Source organism: Pteropus vampyrus, unplaced genomic scaffold, assembly GCF_000151845.1.
Source record: "Pteropus vampyrus isolate Shadow unplaced genomic scaffold, Pvam_2.0 Scaffold12, whole genome shotgun sequence".
NCBI classification, from domain to species: Eukaryota; Metazoa; Chordata; class Mammalia; order Chiroptera; family Pteropodidae; genus Pteropus; species Pteropus vampyrus.
In genome coordinates, this window is record NW_011888793.1 from 10,369,548 (window position 1) to 10,388,913 (window position 19,366).

The window sequence follows — 19,366 nt, forward strand, 5'->3', positions numbered from 1 at the left end:
ACATCTGTGAATTAATTCAAAATTTATTAGTTTTCAAATAACCACAGTTTATCATATTAAGCTTAACAAAAAACTTTCTACCTATTAGAACTTCCCGTCTTATTAAGACAAATTATCACAAGAAGATTCTAATGCCAGTTTCTAGACCAAGCAACATCTATTAGGAGAAATAGGACATTGCTAATGACATTTTTTGTATTTCTTCAAGAACCAACCCAAAATACATATATAGCAAAAAACTTACTAATCATCAAATATTCTCCAAAACTAAGCTGGGGAGTCATTATCTAGATATTTCAAATTGTTTTCTAATATATGTAGTAAACTATTTGTTTAGGTATACAATTCACAAAGGAAGAAGAACTCAAAATGCAATCCAAAACAATTGTTAGAAAGTAATGTTTTGGTAAACTGTATAAATACATCTATACTATGAAGCAAATGTTTTATCGAGGATTAAATCAGTACATAAGGTTGTAAGTAGCAGCACAACAACAGTAAAAGCTAATGGCTAAGAGAAGTTTTACATACAAAATAAATTTCTGTGTATCGTTTTCTAATACATTCAATATTTCAGAAGATTTTTGCTCAAAATAGTTTGTAGATATATAGTCAAAATGTTATTAGTACTTTTAAGTCATCATGTGGCAATCCATTAGACACATCTTTTTGCATTTGGTTTGTATTAATAAGTAATATTATAAAGGATATAATTTTTTTCCTTATAGAATCTGAAAGTTATCTTCTCATTGTTATTAATAATCTTAATAATTAAAATTTACATTCTTTGAGCAACAGTTTCTCCAAGAAAATTTCTAGGTACTTATTAAATTGCAAACATACAAAAAATTGGTTTTAAAAATTCACTTACGTCATTGGCTATTGGATCATATCTCATCGGAAATCACAAAGTATTGATGAACTAAACAATCTAATGAATAGTTCTATAAGAATTTGATATTTAAATTTATAGTGATACCTTTTAAGGAGAGAGAATAAAAGTAATGTGTTAATTTGATAAATTTAAATAATGTTTACCAAAGTGAATTGAAATGTCATTCCTATCCTATTAAGCACTCCTAGTCAATATTATTGTATACATACTTTATTCAAAAGCTATTTAATTTTAAGGTACTTACCCAAAATTCACTTTTGATCATTCACAGTAATAACTAAAATATGCTTCCTGGGAAACACTAGCACATGCAACACCTGACAGTCAAGGCCAACTCTATTTATCTTGAACGTCGCTCGATTAATTCCTCTAAAATCAAAGCAGGTGTTCACCACATTTGTATAGGACTAACATGATCAGGTTAATGATCAGTGATGAAATATGCAAGAACTAAGAGAGAAAATAGTAGAATTTTAAAAGATAACATTAAGTTTATGTTATTATTTCACTCATTATTTCATTTCTTTTATAATAAATAGAAACAGAATTTGAAAGAATGTGCCAGTGCTTGTAAATTTGCTAGTAATTAGTTCTTTTTGTTTCTCACAGGACTCCCACATCAGATTACCAATGTATTCCATCATAAATATTTCAGAATGCCTATGAGAAAAAGAATAAAGCTAAATCAAGTCCAGAATGCTGAGACAAATTACTGCTGCATTTACAGAGTTCTCAACAATTCATCAAATTATACAACAGTCAGAGGAATATTTGTAGATACAAGGCCCATTTGAATCTTTAGGAAAAAGACTCGATATTGAAGAAATATAATCTTTATGTTAAACAAAAAGACCAGGTTAAGATTATTGATTGATAAAATTTTATCAAGTTAATACTATTCAATATAGGTAATTTGATAATAAACATTGGTGTTACTTTTGTGTTTTTAATATTTTACATATTTTTTTTGTCTACAAACAGTTCATTAATTAAAAAAGGATGCATAATTGAATGGGTTTTGATCTCATTGTTTTAGTTCTAATTCATCACATCCTTGGCAATCAGATATTAAATACATTGAATTATTTGTCAGTGGCCTCTGATAATAGAAGTGAAAAATTCATTCCAGTTACAATTAAGCAAGTATTCACTATTGATTACTAAATATAATATTAATTCTGATAATTTCATGAAAAATAAATGAAATGAATATAGGTACCTTTAAAAGGAATTTATTTTAAAATACTTTTTCAAGGACCCTGTTAACTTCTTCCAGCATCTTAATAGGGTTTTAGCTTAATAACAGACCTGAGTAGCATAATGACCATTACTGGCTATAATCTCCTAATTTACTGAAATTGTTAATTTACCATGTAAGTAAGCATATTCAAATTTTTTTTTAAATTTTAGATTATATCCTAATATCACTTACTCTAATATAAGCAACTTATTTCTAGCTTTTGAACTCTGTTTTAGTTCAAATCAATAATGTCGATGGCATTTACTCTAATATAAGCAAACTTATTTCCAGCTTTTAACACTGCTAGAGATAATTTTTCAAAACACAGTTATACCATACTAGAACATTATCTTTTTTTGTTCTGCTCTGCAATTTATAAATAATAAGTCCTAATGTCCAAGACTATCATTCAATCAATGCTTTTCTACCATGTAGTGACACCAGTAAACATTCATCACAAGTACACTTGGCTACCAAATTATTACGTCCCACATTTCTTGGATCATAATGTGATTTACCAAGGAACAGGCTATCGGTTTTACTTCCAGTGACAGAGACAGATGCTCTGTCTTAGTAAGATCATTTAATGAAGTTGTTCTGTAAGGACCTTATGTTAGAGCAGTTCAAGAAGACTCTATATTTTCCTGTCTCTTAGGGAGTAAAAAGCAATGGCCATGAATTTCTCCTCCCTGGTTTAAGCTCTTTTAATAGACAATAAAGATATCACAATTGACTATAAAATATTACTGCAAAACTTTTAAATATTCTCACAAATCTGTTCCTTCTATAACTCTATTTTGCCCTTAGAGCATCAGAAAAAAAATTATCATTAGTCACAGCCAAAGAGTCTTTGTATAAATTTGAACACCATCGCTACCTCCACTGTAAAAAAATAAACCTGGGAATATGTATAAAAATAATAGCAAGTGGTTACAAGTTTAAACTCATTATCTTTCTTAGCATTTTAGAGTTTTTTTAAAAGTAAAAATTTTTTAATTTCAAATTTTAAAAACATATAATCAAATGCTCCCATTATTAAATAAAGGACTTTGTTAAAAGTTAATTTTTCCATAGATTAATTTCAGGCATTTTTTTCCCCCTATTAGTTTGTCCATATAGTTTGGGTGATAGGAGGAAAATGTTCTGAAGAGAACAGATTAAATTATATTTAGTGTAAATCTTCATACTACAAACAAAGTAGCCCATTGAAAATTATGGCACAATCTATTTTAATGTGACAAGTTCTTTTCATTGTGAAAAATGGATCTTAAATAATTAAATCTAAATGTTAATTTCAGAAACACCTTATAAAGTCTTCAGTTCTATTAACATTTGATAGGTGAGACCATGCTACCTACCTAGCACAATTACATGCTGTAAGGTATAAAAGAAGAGTAAGACATAATAACTAAATGTCTTTTTATTTTTCCTTTTGTGTGTGTTTTGTCCCTAAGTATTAGAAACAGTAACATTAAAAGAGACTTTTCTACCTTTAAAAGCTGTATTCTCATTAAATATACTTGTGAGACAGCTCTTCTTAATTCCTTTCACAGAAGGAGCACTGAAGTTAATTAAGGATGAGATTAGAGTCACACACAGCATAGTACCTTGCACACATAGTAGGCTATAGAGAGAAGGTCTGTCTTTATGAACCAAAATATTTCAGACTAATCACTTCAAACAAAATCATGTGTAGGGGTAAAAAAGATAAAATATGTTTAGTAAAAGAATTTCCAAATTTACCAGAAAAACTAGTGGGCTCATTCAATCTTTGCTTAATACACCACTGCATTTTATGTGCCTTCACTTTAGAAAGCTGATGGCGGGACAAGTGTATTCTATTTATTTGTGTATACCTGGTATCTAAAATAGTCCCTTGCATATGTCTTCAATAATTGGATGGATGATGGAGGGAGGGAGAGATGGAAGGATGGAGGAATGGATGGAGAAAAGAGCCTTCACAAAGTATCTGGTACCCATATTACAGCTCTTTAACATCTTAATATTCCTTTAAATTTCTGGAAATGTGGCTTAAATTTTACTCCACTGTACTGTTACCAATATATGATTCATAAATCATATGCTCTAAGTTTGAAATGATGGATTGTCCAGTCAAATCTCCCAACCAGTGGAATAATTCTCTGCAGTAACCCTGCGAGAGTGTTAATCAGCCTCTGCCTGAACATTTCAAGAAATCCCTTGTCCCAAGCAACGTTTTCATTTTTAAAATATAAATATGCTTTGAAATACTTTTAAATTTACAGAAAGTTGCTGGTATAATACAAAGAACTACCATCTCCCTTTCTTCTTTTCTCTGTTTTCCCAATTGTCATAATTTCACCACATATATGTGCTCTGTCTATAACTAATCTCATCTATTTATCTGTCTATCTATATTTCTCTCTCCCATGTGTGTATACATATATACATATTATAATTCATATTTTTTAATTGTGCGAGAGCAAGCTGCAAATATAATTTTATATCACTCTTAAATATTTCATTATCTATCTGTCTGTCTTTCTATCTATCCATCTGAAACCATGAGTTCATACTGATATCTATAACCTCAATCCAAAACCTCAAGTTCCTTTGTAGTTTTTCTTTTTACGAATTTTATAATTACCTTCGACAACAGTGAGATATCTGGCTCTCATTATCTTCAATATATTTACTACTTTTATTCATTTATTTATTCAGTACTTACTTGCTCAATGTGACCAATCTCCCAACCACCGGATCAGCTCCTCCGCTCACTCCCTCTGCCTTCCCGTCCTTTAATTTCCCCTCCCTCTCACTCCTCCCATACTCTTGGGTCCAGTAAGCATCATCTGCTGAGTCTTCTCTAGGCTCCTCCTTCTTCCTTTCATTGCCCTACAGTGGGCCCTCTGCCAACTTCTCTGCACCAAGATGGGAAGTGACAATGAGGAGAAAAGGGAAAATGAGAAAACTTTTCATGTTTTAAGAGGTATTAGGAAGCAATTCTAGAATCTGCCTTGTTAAAATGGTGCCCATCAGTTCTACTTCTATTCTTTTTCTTCACTGGAGCTTTGAAATATTTGAGGATTGGTTGTATCTCCCATAAATTCCCTTTCTTAAACTAGACCTCCCATTTCTTTACTCATTCCTCTTGAACATAATTTCTAGGGCCTTTACCACTCTGAAGACATTCTCCAACATTTATTGATTGATTCCTTCAAATATATTTTTCTCCTACACGTTTCCCATGTGTGACTATCACTCAATGAGAAGGGAAAGCAATGTATACAGAATGCCTGCCTCAGGATGCACTTAAATGTAGACAGAGTGGTAGGCAACTGTCCTCTGAAAACTTTTCTCTGCCACCCTGTCCACGAAATTAAAACGTTTACTCCACTGATACTGTAAGTTCTATTGTTATAGTTCATTCCACAGACTATACTAATAAACAGATCTGGGTTCCAACCCAACATTGCCATCAATAACTGGATGCAATTACTAGACAGAGTAGGCCCGTATACATTGTTAATTATTTTATTTGTGTGTGTTCTTGCAAAATTCTTCTTAAAGTACAAATATTTTTGAAAGGACTCTTTAAAATACTAATATACAATAAATAACTTGTTATGTGAATGATATTATTAGTTATTTGTACAGGAGACAATAAATAAAGCAGCATAAGAATATTAGTTGCCTGGTAGATTATATTTATTTTTAAAAAATGGATCAAAAAAGTAAAGCCTATATTTCAAAACCAAACATTTTCTACTTAACTTTCCACATAGAGTGAGTCCTTTATATAGACCCTGTCCCTTTGATTTTTAAAAAAATTTTTTGAGGCTATTATTTCTTTGGTTGTACTATGCCACTAAATTATAGAGTACAGTATAACAAAGTATAGAAGTAGAACTTATCAGTAATTTCTCAATAAGTACATAGAAGAATGGATATGTCTATGAGAATTAATAGAACAGATGATAATGACAAGGTCTAACTGTATTATCAGAATCATTTAAAAAAATAGAAAGTGTAATTAAGTGGGAATTGTTGTCTTAGTCAAGTCCGTAGGTATTTACCATGTCAGTACTTTTCTTATTTCGTTTCCATTCAGGTTTTACAATGAAAACTGACCAAAAATATTTGTCTAGAGAAGCCATTAAAGGTGTAACTGGTAGAAATACTTTATTATGAAATTGTATCTTTTTACATAAAAACATTTGAGAATAGATAATATCAATTGATACTAGTCCCTCTTTAATACAATCTTTCTTTTATTGAGAACACAGAAAAAATGCAAGGTGATGGGTAAAGCAGAACTAAAACATCATCTGAAAACAAAACTTCCTGAAGTTGGAATATAAAATAAAAAGGGGGGTCAGAAATCTTGATTCCTTTTCTGCATTTTATACACGTACTTTATGTGGCAATAAAATATTTATTTTTCTTTCAATTATAATTGCTTCTTATTTCTTTTTATCTTCACGTCACTACTTGTTTCTTGATATAATTGCTTGGTTCTTTGTTCACGATCCAGAATGTCTTTGGGAAACAGGTTTTTCTCAACAAATACAGCTTTCAAAGCTACAAAATGATGAAGAAAATGACATGTAAATTATACTTGGGAAGAGACTGAATTAAATGAAATAGTAGGGTAAAAATTCTCAAGTTTCACTTGTTTTTAAAAGCAAGAGTTTACTTGGAGAAAATTTCTCTTAAGCTTCTGCCAGTCCTTTGATTTCAATTTCAATTTTAACAGTTAGTTCTATTAATATATTTATATCATGATAGAGAGCCACCATTTAACAGTAGACTAAAGAAGATTGTTTTCCATTTTTGTTTTTCAATCTACTTAACAGCTATCAAGGACTCATAAAAATCCAAGAGTCAATTATTCTGTATTGAAATAAGACAATTAGAATAATCAAAACACAGTTTGACTGTCTGCATGACTAAACAATCACATCTGCAATCACATTCTTATAAGATACTTTGATCTGCAGGGATCCATGGCTTCAGAAAAAAAAAACAGTCAAATTATTCCCATGAGTGGTTATATTGTACATCAGTGAGAAGTAGGAGGAAATTGTGCCACATATTCAAAAAATAATTTTGAATGTTATGTACAACATTGTGTGCTCAAGAGTATATGGGGCACAAACATGACTAAGTCATAGGGTTTCTTCCAACTGGTAGAAAGTAGAAGCAGTGCCCAAATGACCAAAATATCATATGCAATAAGAAATAGTTTTAAGAAAATATATACAACATAAATTGTGGTTAAACATACAAAGAGATTATAAGAATATGCAGAAATCAGAGGAAAAACTTAAAAAAACAGATGTTATCTGAAGGGAACTTAAAGTCCGGATAGAATTTTAATTGATAATAAGGACCATGGAGGTGAGGAAGGATTACGAAAGGGGAAAAGGGAAAGGCCTAAAGAACAGGGCTGAGGATCCCTAGGAGAGGGAGGAAATTCTGCCACTGGACAACAGTGTCTGCCTTTGCCCGTGGAGTCCCCCTCTCCTCCTTTCCTGACTGCCCGTGGACAACTGCTTCAGCCTGTGCCCAGCCTGTCCATGATCTTCCCTTCCTGACTCAGCCCTACTCCTTTGGACTTACTCAACCAATCCTCACAATCGCATAAGCCAATTCCTTGGCATAAATTTCAATACATGGTCCTGCTAGTTCTGATTCCCAGAACCCTGACTGACCTACTTGCCATGAAATACACTGTTTATTACAGAACAACTGCAAGGGTAAAGTGTTCTAAGAGGCAAATAGACTGGTTTGTCAAGTTTCCTGTGGTTTATGACTGGAATATGTTAGATACGCCTTGTAAAGACAGTTTATGTTTATTTAAATATACAGCTTATCTTAAAGCACCCTCAAGTTCCCACAGAGGTGCTAACATAGGAACCTAGAGTCTCACACTGCTTGCTTTCTGGGCCCCACAACTTACTAAGAATCTCTGAGAGTAGTTCTCTAAGAAGGATTAGCAATAGCCAAAGTATATGAATTCTTGGGGGTCACATCCCTTCTTCAAGCCCTCTAGAGGCTTCCCTTCATGCTTAAACCAGGCTACAGGGCCCCACATGGCCTGATCCCAACCTCCCCCCAAACTCATCTTGTACCAGTCTCCATATCTCACTCACCTTCAGCAAGACTGACCTTTCCATCCCTCAAATGTGTCAACCTTATTCCCACCTCAGTAGCTTTACACTTCTGTGCTCTGTCCTTGGAATATTTGGCCCCCAATTCTTTGGAAGTCTGCTTCCTTCTTTCAGGATTCAGCTCAAAAAATCAGAGAGACAAGCACTGATGCTCCCTCTAGCACATCCTATCACATTATTTTCTTTATTTTCTTCATACCTCTTATCAATATCACTATTCAACTCATCTTTTTACATTTAGTTATTTATTCATTATCTATCTCTTCCCCAGGTGATAAATTCAATGAGAGTGAAGACTTTGTCTGCCTTTATACCCCCTATACCCCTAGCACCTAGCATTGTGTCTGGTACATGAGAGGTGCAACAAATATATTCGTTGAACAAATGAACAAATAAATGAAGAACCTCCAGGTGGGGCTCGGCACTGTAACTTTAGAATTCTTGAATTCCAGAGACCTGAGGGCTAGCTAACTGTGATAGAAAAGGGGTCCTCTGTGTCATGCATACCTTAACCACAACCCCTGCTTTTAAATTCAACATCTCATGTTATTACTAACCATTTACATTCACTATTTCCTACCTGGAAAAATATGACATTTATACATTCATCACTTCATTTGATAGTTGGATGCCTGACAAGATTTGTTACAATGTTTTTTTAAAAAATGAAAATATAAGATGTTGTGGTCATAAGCTACTAAAACATTTTCACTAAAATAAAATGACTCAAGTGGTTTTAATGAAGCAAAGTTAATCTTTTGTCATCTGATCCTTCCCTTGCCCCCGACTGGCCACTATCAGATGAGCAATAGTGGCAAACCTCACAAAGGCAGCCTGGAAAGAAGGGACTTGCTGACTATGCTAATATAGCACTGCAGTGACCAGCTATTTTTAGTTTATGGGTGTACAGAATTCTGAACACCTCTCTAATTCACATCCCCCATCTTATTCTAGTCCTCTAGATAAGTGCTTTCAAACTTAAATGTGCATTAAAAAAATCACCTAGACACCTTTGTTAAAATGCAGGTTGTGATCAATAGATGAGACTTGAGGCCTGTGATGCTACATTTCTAACGCGCTTTGAGTGATGCCCATGCTGTTACCCACAGCCCGCATTTTGACGTCAAGGCTCTAATTCTAAAACTAGATGCTAGAATAGGATTGCTCAGCTGTCATTAAATGTTAGCCATCATTTAGTAACAGGTAACAAAGCAACAGCCTGGCGAAGATTAATCAAAATGCTGTCATAATCTTCATATGACTCTTAAATAATTATCTGGAACCTGTTGAGCCTTTTTTTTTTTTTTTAAATATGGAATAGTATTTTATTGTCTGCATGGACCACAGTTTATTTATCCATCACCCATTGAAGGAAATCTTGGTTGCTTCCAAATTTTGGTAATTATGAATAAAGCTGCTCTAAGCATCCATGTGCAGGCTTTTGAGTGGACATAGTTTTCAGCTCCTTAGGGTAAAAACCAAGGAGCATAATTACTGGACTGTATGATAAGAATATGTTTTGTTTTATAAGAAACCACCAAACTGTCTTCCAAAGTAGCTGTATAATTTTTCCTTCCCACCAGCAATGCATGAGAATCCCTGTTGCTCCATATCCTTGCCAGCATTTGGTGTTGTCAGTATTACAGGTTTTGACCATTCTAACAGGTGTGTGGTGGTATCTCATTGTTATTTTACTTTGCATTTCCCTGATGACATACAGTTTGGAGCATCTGTTGAAACTTTTTGAAAATGTTTTTCACATATTAATGACTTCTCTTTTGTGTGACCCAAATTTTGGTGGGTATGTGTGACTTTCAAGATGATTTGGTGCTATCGAGTAAGCACATATATAATAATAGGAAAGATTTTTACATCTAAAATGTCTCTTGAGTTCTGTGCTCATATAGATCTTTAGTTATTTAAAATTTCCTGGAGTGACTCATGTGTAGCAATCTCTCATTTCTTACTTAAAATAAATATATTTGTAAATGTTTTGTTCATAAGCTTTAATCATTTGTTCAAATAAGAAGGTTTTTATAATATCATTGATTCTTTTTCTTTACTGGTACTAGATTTAAGATTATATTCTAAAGCAAAGCTACATTAAACTAGAATTTTTAAAAACTTTATCTGTATATGTTTTCACCTGTAGTTTAAGAACTAAGAGAGAAATTTTGTTTCAATGGAAAACCATGTATTATCTCTAGCATACCCATCCAGGTGGTCAGATTCAAAGCCGAGTTCACCATTTTTGAACTATTTTGTCCCCTTTTTGTAAACTGCAATTCACCAATGGATATGTGGTCTCGCAGGGTCTTATCTGTCTCATGCAATAGATTTTCAATTGATTCCCTCCCCTTCTTTGGAAATAACCAGTTTGGGATCCTACCTGAAAATTAGATTGGAAATCGCTACCTTGCACAAATTATCAACTCTTAACCAAATTTCCAATTCTTTCACTTGCCTTTCCTATCTGACTATCCTCCAAACTAACTTTTCCAGCTCTCACACCTGACTAAAACTGAGAACTAAAGCCTATAGCCCAAATCCCTATCTAGACTCTAAGCTGCCTTGCAGTTGTCCTTTTCTCTCAGGATCTCCAGGACTCCAGAACGACTGCCATCACCCTGTAACATATTGTTCAACTGATTTTGCAGGAGCAAGGCCAAAAAGAATCCCTGAGAGATGACTTCTTAGATTGAGCTTTGCTCCACCCAGGTTTACGATCAACTCTGCGTTGTTCAGTGATTAGTGATATTCATTCATCATGAACAAAAGTAAGGGGACTGACAATATTGAACTTTACCTGAGCCCTGTGCTCCGGGAAAGCAGAGACAGTTAAGAATCCTCCCACACTTCTGTATTCCAGAAACAGATAACAGCAAAGAACCACTCTGCTCTTTCATATTCTGAGGTAAGACCCTTTCTACTCTTCTTCAGAAGTCTAGTAAGATTCATGGATTCATTGACCTGCCTCTATTACAGCTCAGGTTCACTTCCTTTTCTTCGAGGTGTTCCTTTTTAGTGAGCATTTTCTCTATCACAATGGCCTGATTGAAAGCACCTGTTTAATTGTCTCATTCATTTTGTCTTCAACAGAACAACAACAACAACAAAACACTTCACCTGTGGTATCACTAATGCAACATTTTCTCTGCACGGGAAGTTTTAAAGGTTTACAGATATAATGTGAATTTATTGGCAAAACTTGACCCGGAGACAGTTCTAAGTAGTTTCCAGATTTTTGAATCAAGCATATCAAAGAGGAGGTTCAAGCTGTTTGAGAATCCACAGGGAACAACTTAGAAGCTAAAGGGAGAGTGTGAAAGATGTTTCAACTTGAAAGGGAAAGAAAGAGGATGCAAAAGGACATTTAAAAACCTGTAGGTAAGAATAAAAAGCCACCTAGGGATTACGAAGTGTTTGAAAACTGTCCCTAGTTCCAAAGTGATAGTTTGGAACGTTGAAAGTAAGTCTGGCAAAATGTCTCTCATCATACGATTGCCAAATAACCCTCTGCACACTGTAATTATGGAGATTGCAGGAATGTGTGCAAAATGCAGTGCAAAGATTTAAGGGACACTCTGTAATGATAGTGTGCAGGAGGGATATATTGGTAATAGAGATTTTTTAAATTTCTCTTTTGTAATAACAATTTTTAAATTCAGCAGTATTCTTCTGAAAAGGAGATGAACAATTTTAAATAAAAGTGATAAAACCAGATAATATAATAGCAAAATGGCTGGTTTTAGAAGTCAGCATAAGAATAGGCTACCTGGGGAATATGATTTGTATACTCTTTGAACAAGGAAGGCTGCACCTAAAAATATTAATAATGTGGACACCTGAATAACATGGACACTTCTCATCTAGGGTGCACCTTTTACTAGCTGTGAAAGACTAGATGAGTTATTTAAACTCTTTATGCCTATGCCATAGGCTCTTCATGTAGAAAATAGGGACAATAATAATTCCTACATCATAGAACTATTTAGTAGGATAATAAAATATTACCCATAAAGAAAATGTATCAAACTCTTATTAGGCATCAGGTCCTGTACTAAGGGCTTCACATGGGTTATTTCATTTATGTCCACAGCAACATTATGAGGATGGTAATGAATACAATGCCCATTTTTATTTGAAGAAACTAAGGCACAGAGAGTTTAATTGACCTGTTCAAGGTCATACAGCTAGCAAATGGTAAAGTCTTGATTTGAAGCCAGGCTTATACCTTTATAGCTGAATTGCTTTGCATCTTCCAAGTTTTATTCTTTTTATAAATGGAAATTCTCCCAAAAGGCAACTGTAACCATTAATATAACAAGTAGGAATAATGACTACAATTTCAAAGGTTACAAAATAACCAGGTGTGGTTATTTCAAAGGTTACGAAAGAACCAGGTGTGAGGGGAAAAGCATAAAGAGCAAGTAAAATGATGACATGCCAGCTATCAATGTATTGGCCCTCAACTCCAAAGCCCCTCTCGTCTGCTTGCTCTGTGATAAAGGACTGTAAATACTTCTTTTCCAGCTGGTGTAATGTTGAGCTCTGTCACTAGAGGGCACTAGAGGGACACTAAAGAAAAAGTGAATTTATCTTCCAAGAGGGTGCTCCCATCATCGGCTTTTGGGCTACAGTTTCTCTCTCATTAGGCTCCTACAGCTTGACTTCTCCAGGACCAAGCTCCTACAGTGTCTTTTCTAGCTCCAGACTCCTGCAATGCAGATATGGCTTCTCTAGAGCTCAGAATCAGCAACTTCTGTTGTCACTCTCTCAGATGGCTTTGCAAAACAAAGACACCTGTCTGGTACTATCCAGTAAATGGCTTTTCATTACACCCCAAGAGTCCAGCAGAGGGCCACCAGTGCGACTCCTCCCGGTGAACAGCATCCCCCGCACTCCCTTGATGGCTTTTCAACGAGTTCTGAAAGATAGCACCTCCCTGTGTATGGCTTCCCTGAGCGCCCCTGAAAACAGCCTTCCAGAAAGCTCTACCTGCTGGGCGGGCATCTCCCTTGGCCTTTCTGTCTCAGGCCTGGGAGTAGTGGCTGCTCTTTAGATCTGCTATTCAAGCATTTCTCTTTGCTTCTTACTAGCTAATTTTCCATAAAGCTCAAAATTTATATTTAAAATCAGAAAAAAATGTGAACTTAAAAATGAAATTAATTCTAAAACATGCCCGTCTTGACTGTACTTGCTCTTCAGTTGCTCTTTGTCTTTCCTTCCTACTATATTCAGTTTCTTGAAAAAACGTTAGCTTTTCTTGGTAGATATACCATGCCCTCTGTCTCAACATATTCTAAAAATTGACTCTAAAACTATCTTCCCCTCCTGTATTTCCTCTCTCAATAATACTCTTTTTTTTTTTTTTTTTTTTTTTTGACATAGTTATCCAAGCTAGAAACCTGATGGTCATATATATCTTAACATCTCATCAGGCACATAATCCTTTAAATTATTTTCCTTTCTAAAATTAATTATTTCCTTTCTGGGGCCTCTTTATCTTCAAAATAATAATAGATATCATTTAATGAATGCTTAATCTGTGCTAGTCATTGTGTTAAAAATTAACCCACACAACTATAAGAAACAGGTATCATTAGTCCCCTTAACAGATGAGAAAATGGAGACTAGCAGCTTATGTAAGTTATCCAGATATAAACAAATAGTAGAAAGAAAATTGAGGATTTAAAAGCAGGTAGCTGGCTGTGAACAATTTCCCAATACAATAATATGCTGCCTTCAATCTATCCTCATTATAATGTATTTATCACAGAGTTTCCAGAAAGCTTTATAAAATGCAAATCTGTTCATGTCACTTTCTTGTTTTAAACATTTCAATGGGAATTTTAATTCTGGTTAGGATTTAATAGGTAGTAGCAGGCCATTCTTTTCATTGTACCAGATAGGAAAAAATAAATAAAAAATAAATAAAAGAAAAAGAAAACAGGTAAATTAAAGAAATAAATTTTTAAAGTCATCAGAGGACTATAGAAGCAAAGATTATCAAATTAAAACTCTAGAGATGGTAGAATCCTTCTGAGATCAGCTGAGATTGCCAAATATTTTCTTCCCTCTGGGGATTTATCATGTCTGGGCATTTCTAAGAAACTCGCTTACCATAAACAGAGAGACTATTCTAAAGAGAAGTAAAATTAGAAAAGCTTTTGATGACTATGTGGGTTGGTGTGTAGATTGGAATTCAGAGAAATTCCATAACTATGGCCTGTGTTCCCCATAGGACACATTCTGAGTGCTGGGGTGCTGTGGGAGACTGTGGACTGAACTGAAGAAGCAAAGTAAGGTTTCCTGCAGTCTTGCAGTACTTAGGAGACAATATTCCTCAAAAGAGAGAGGCCTAAAACAGACATATGGAGTCAGAAATAGACTAAGTCTAACTAGAGCTATAACCCAGCACTGACCAAGCTCAGTTTCTAATTGAATTAACATTATCTGCTCCTCATGCTTTCTGTTGAAATAAGGAAAGAATGAACTGTCTCTGGGAGAAAATAACATTAATTTCAGTATCTATATATCTTTCATATATAATTTCTGTCACGCAATAAAAAAATTTACAAAAATTACAGGACTTAGAAAGAAAAAGGAAAATGTGACCAATAACCAAGGAAAAAATAGACATTAGAAACAGAACCAGGATCATCTAGATATTGATTAGCAGGTCAAGACTTTAAAATTACTATTATTAATATGTTAAAGAAAACAGAGAGAAAACTTGAACAAAATAGATAAAAACATGAGTAATTTCAACAGAATTAGAATCACATAAAAGAGATTCAAATGGCTTTCTAGAACTGAAAAACTACATATATAAAATCTGAAATTAGGAACTGATAACATGAGTTTAAAACAGACTGGCAAAAGATAGGATTAGTGAAAGCAAAGACAAGTCAATATAAAATATCCAAAATGAAGGCCAAAAAGGAAAATAGAAAAAGAAAAAGAAGAAGTAGAAACATAGGAAAAATGTGTGATACAATGAAAGTCTAACATGTATGTAATTGTAAACCCAGAAGGACAGGAGACTGGAAATTGGAAAGAAATAATATTTCAAAAGACAATGGCTGAGAATTGTCCAAAATGAAGGGGCATTAAAGAATTCCTATCAATCCCAAGCAGTGTAAATATAGAGAAAAGTGAAAAATAGGGATAAAGAAAAAAATCTTTAAAGCAGCCAGAAAAAGATATTACCTTCAAAGCAGCAACAATAAATTAAGAGTTAGATTTTAAACAGGAACTATGGGAGTATGGAAACAATGGAATGTTATCTTTGAGGAGTTGAAAGAAAAAAAAAGTCCCGCCACCTAGAGTTTTAAACCCAGTGAAAATATCTTTCCAACTCAAAATGAAATAAATGAATTTTTCAGACACATAGAAGCTGAGAAAATAACTTACCAGCAGATCCACATTATAAAAAAATTGTACAAAGTCTTCAGACTGAAGGAAAATAATCTCAGAGGGAAATACAGTACCACAAGAAGAAATAAAGATCATAGGAAAGAATATTGCAATCACTAAAAGAACAATACAAAGAGATACAAAAATGAAAGAATTAATAAAAGAGATAAAATGGGATAATTTAGAATATTTGATTAAAGCATTTTAATAGTTCTTCATTTCTAGCAAAATAGATGCCAATGTCCTCAGTACACAGTAAACTAAGTGCTCCATGATCTAGCTCCCATTTATCTATCTAGCCTTAATTTTCCATCATGCCTTTTATAGAACCCAGCTATTGAGAACTACACGTAGCTTGCTTAGTACACCAGGTTACTCCTACCACCCTACATTTGCATATACTATTCCTTTGCCAGAACCATCATCCCTATTTTTTTTTAACTAATAACAATATTTAATATCCAGCTCAGACATAATCTGGTTCCTCTGAAAAACCACGTGGTCTCACAGTACCTAGTGCTTATCTCTATCATAGACCTTGCTATAAAATATAATTATTTGTTTCCTTGTTTATTTTCCTAACTAGTCTTTGAGGTTTTGAAGGCTGGGCATATATATGTTAGCTCTGTGTTTCCAACATCCAGTACAGGGGCTAGCACATTTAACATCTACCTTAGGGAAGGCTAAATACATAAGTGAGCAAACATTATTTCAGTATGCAAAGCATGTTACAGTCCTCTTCCATCCTCCAGAACTTTACTTCTAAATAGCACACCAGTACCTGAAACTCAATGCATGCCAGACTCAACTCTCTTCATTGTGTCAAACTCAGTTAACCTGTTGCCATATGAAGTCAGCCATTGCAGCAAATTTAAAATCATTTGGACTTCTACCCTACTTCATCCCTGCTGTGTCTTTCCTGACATTAGTTCCTTCATCTTGACTTCTTTCTCTCCTCCCTCACCCTTTGAATGCCTACTCATTCTAAGTCCAGCTCAGACGTGACCTCTACTTTGAATTCCTTTCTATGCCTCAGCCAGAGTTAATATGGCTATTTCCTTGGCTCTTCCACAGAACTTCACCTGTGGTATCATGTGTTGAGCATTCTGTTGTCCTCAATAGTTTGTATTTGTCTCTCCCTCAAGTTGGTGAAACTTTAGAAATAAAAAGGAAACTATTTTCACTTACAGAGAAGGCAAAGGAAGAAAAGCTGAAGAAAAAAAAGCAAAAGAGAGTAAACAACTTTTAAAAACAGTGAAAATTACAGGAACTTTTAAAGGTAAAGGGATGAAGAAGTACAAATTAGTGGTTACAAAACAGTCACAGGGATGTGGAGTACAGCACAGGAATATAGTCAGCATTACTATAATGGCTGTGTGTAGTGCCAGATGGGTACTAGAGTAATTGGGGGAATCACTTTATAAATCATATAAACACCTAACCATTGTGCTGTATACTTGAAACTAATGTAAAACAAAAGAAAGAAAGAAAGAAAGAAAGAAAGAAAGAAAGAAAGAAAGAAAGAAAGAAAGAAAGAAAGAAAGAAAGAAAGAGAGAGAGAGAGAAATCCAGGAGAACAAAATTATCTTTGAAAATATATTATTAGTCTTTTAGGTATTTTAGGTGTTTTCATTTAGCCATCAACTCACCTCCCCCAACACACAACTCTCCTCCCGACCCATTAGGAGAATTCATCTGTGGATGAAGGAGAATGCACAAGGCTCTTCACACATGGCTGAGGAGAGGCGTCTGAAGCCCTGACTGTTGACCTCCCCCACTTCCTGCTCTCCCGCTTCTGAATGCTCCCAGTCACCCATTTCTCTTGTCTCAGTTCTGACTCCTGTGTGCATGTTCTGTGTCTGAACTGTCTTCACACTTTATCTTAGCTCTCTGGAGCTCTTCTTAATGTCTGTTCCCTGATTCTCTTCCATCTGTGACTCAGGCGGACCAGGTAAGTATTCCTCACATTTATCTCTAAAGAGGAACCAACCTGGTGAAAAACAATAGAATGAAAGACAGAGAGCCCTGTCAGATTCCCTAAAGGTTATTGAGAGCCCTGAAGTTTATGGATTCCGGTTTTTAAAAGAAATGAGCAGAAACAATAGATGGCCCTCATGAGAGCAAATAAATGATTACAAATTTAGAAAAGAGAAACTTTAAGAAAAGGCAAAGGAAGCTGATAATAATTGGACTAGAAATTGTGGCGACAAGGAATGACAGCTATACCTTGCTCGTAAGTGAAATTAAAAAATATATATATATATTGACCATCTGTTCACCCTTTCTATGGGAGAAACCTCTTCAGGTGTGGACATAAAGAAATGCCTCCCTCCTACAGTGTTATTATTTCTCAAGGATGATGTCGAATCCCTATCTTGGAGAATTTGAAAAGTTTAGAAACCACAGACCTCCGAAGACGGTTCTGATCTTTTGACTGTCACAAGTTGAAATGTACTTTTCATTCATTATTTTAAATGAGTTCCCTGCTGTGTCCATATGCTTTCTGAGTGCCTCACTGAGAATCAGGTTGTGCTGCCTGCACTCCTGCGGTGCCTCTGTGTGAGGGTAGGATTTTTGGTACAGAAGTTATTCTTCAAACTCTTAGACTCAGAAAGCTACAGTCTGAAATATAGAGCATTCTTTTACACATCTCGTTTCGAAAGCTTGAGAGATTATTCATTTATGTTTTATAAATTCAGCTTTCTTGTGCTCTCATCATATTAGCCAAACACTGCAGCTGGAAGTCTCTAAGACAATACGCTTTAAGTAGCCTCTATTTACAGTGTTTCACATGAAAAGAACAAAACCAGATTGACAGAGACTGTTCCAAAGCAGTCTTATGATGTCTCTTTCTCTAGAGTATTGGTTTTGAAAATTAAGATTATTCAGGGGTAGGGGTTTCTATCCATGGCAACTTATAATACCCGTACACGGCATTCTGACTTCAGAAAAGTGACAAAATAAAAATATTATTTTTATGTATTTCACTTCAGCATGTTGGCTGTTCCTTCTGAGAGCACAGATCAGCAGCTGAGCCATAAATCTTAACAGTCAAACCACACTTCATTTCACTCTAACCCAGAAGGCAAACATGTGTTCCTTTCATGCGTTTCTGCTGTATTTTTTTAATTGGTTGAGTTTCATGGAGAGAGAGGATGGAAGTGTGTGATGGCTGAGGACTTACTCTCAGAAAGTGATGGAAGCTCTGGAATTCGGCGACCGTCCTCCTCTGGCTCTTTCCTAAAATATTTCTCAGGGTCTAGAAGAAAAGCCGGTGTATTCACTTCAGGCAGCTCTTTCAGGGCTCCGATGCTCAATGACCTAAATGCACCTTCACAGCATCACGTTATAGGGGAGGATAGAAAAAAAGTACAATATCATTAATTCTTCGGAAGGAGATAACACATTTCCAAGTCTACTTTTTCTTTTTTTAATTTAACCTTCCTGTTAGTCAGCTGGTACAGCTGCAATGCAGTGATCAGCAAACCCCATAAACACAGCTGTTCACAATAAACCCACGGTCCTTTCATTCAAAAGGACCAAATGGAACTCAAGGCTTCCCATTCATTTATTTTTTATTTTGTATTCTTTTGCCGTTTTCCCTTGAAAATGAGTATTCTGCAGTTTTGGAAAAGCTCCAGTTTCTCTTTTATCTAGAAG

The 19,366-nt window shown here is 34.7% G+C and overlaps 1 protein-coding gene across 1 annotated transcript in view; it reads right to left on the reverse strand.

Annotated features, from left to right (window-relative positions):
* Positions 1-5,426: 5,426 nt before the first annotated feature.
* WDR49 (WD repeat domain 49) overlaps positions 5,427-19,366 on the reverse strand; it is a 119,643-nt gene continuing 105,703 nt past the window's right edge. Inside the window, exons 17-19 of the mRNA XM_011380821.2 lie at positions 18,891-19,037; positions 6,575-6,695; positions 5,427-5,481 (exon numbers count right to left, since the gene is read on the reverse strand). Of these exons, the coding sequence (XP_011379123.1) occupies positions 5,427-5,481; positions 6,575-6,695; positions 18,891-19,037 (323 nt within the window). The remainder of the gene's footprint in view (positions 5,482-6,574; positions 6,696-18,890; positions 19,038-19,366) is intronic.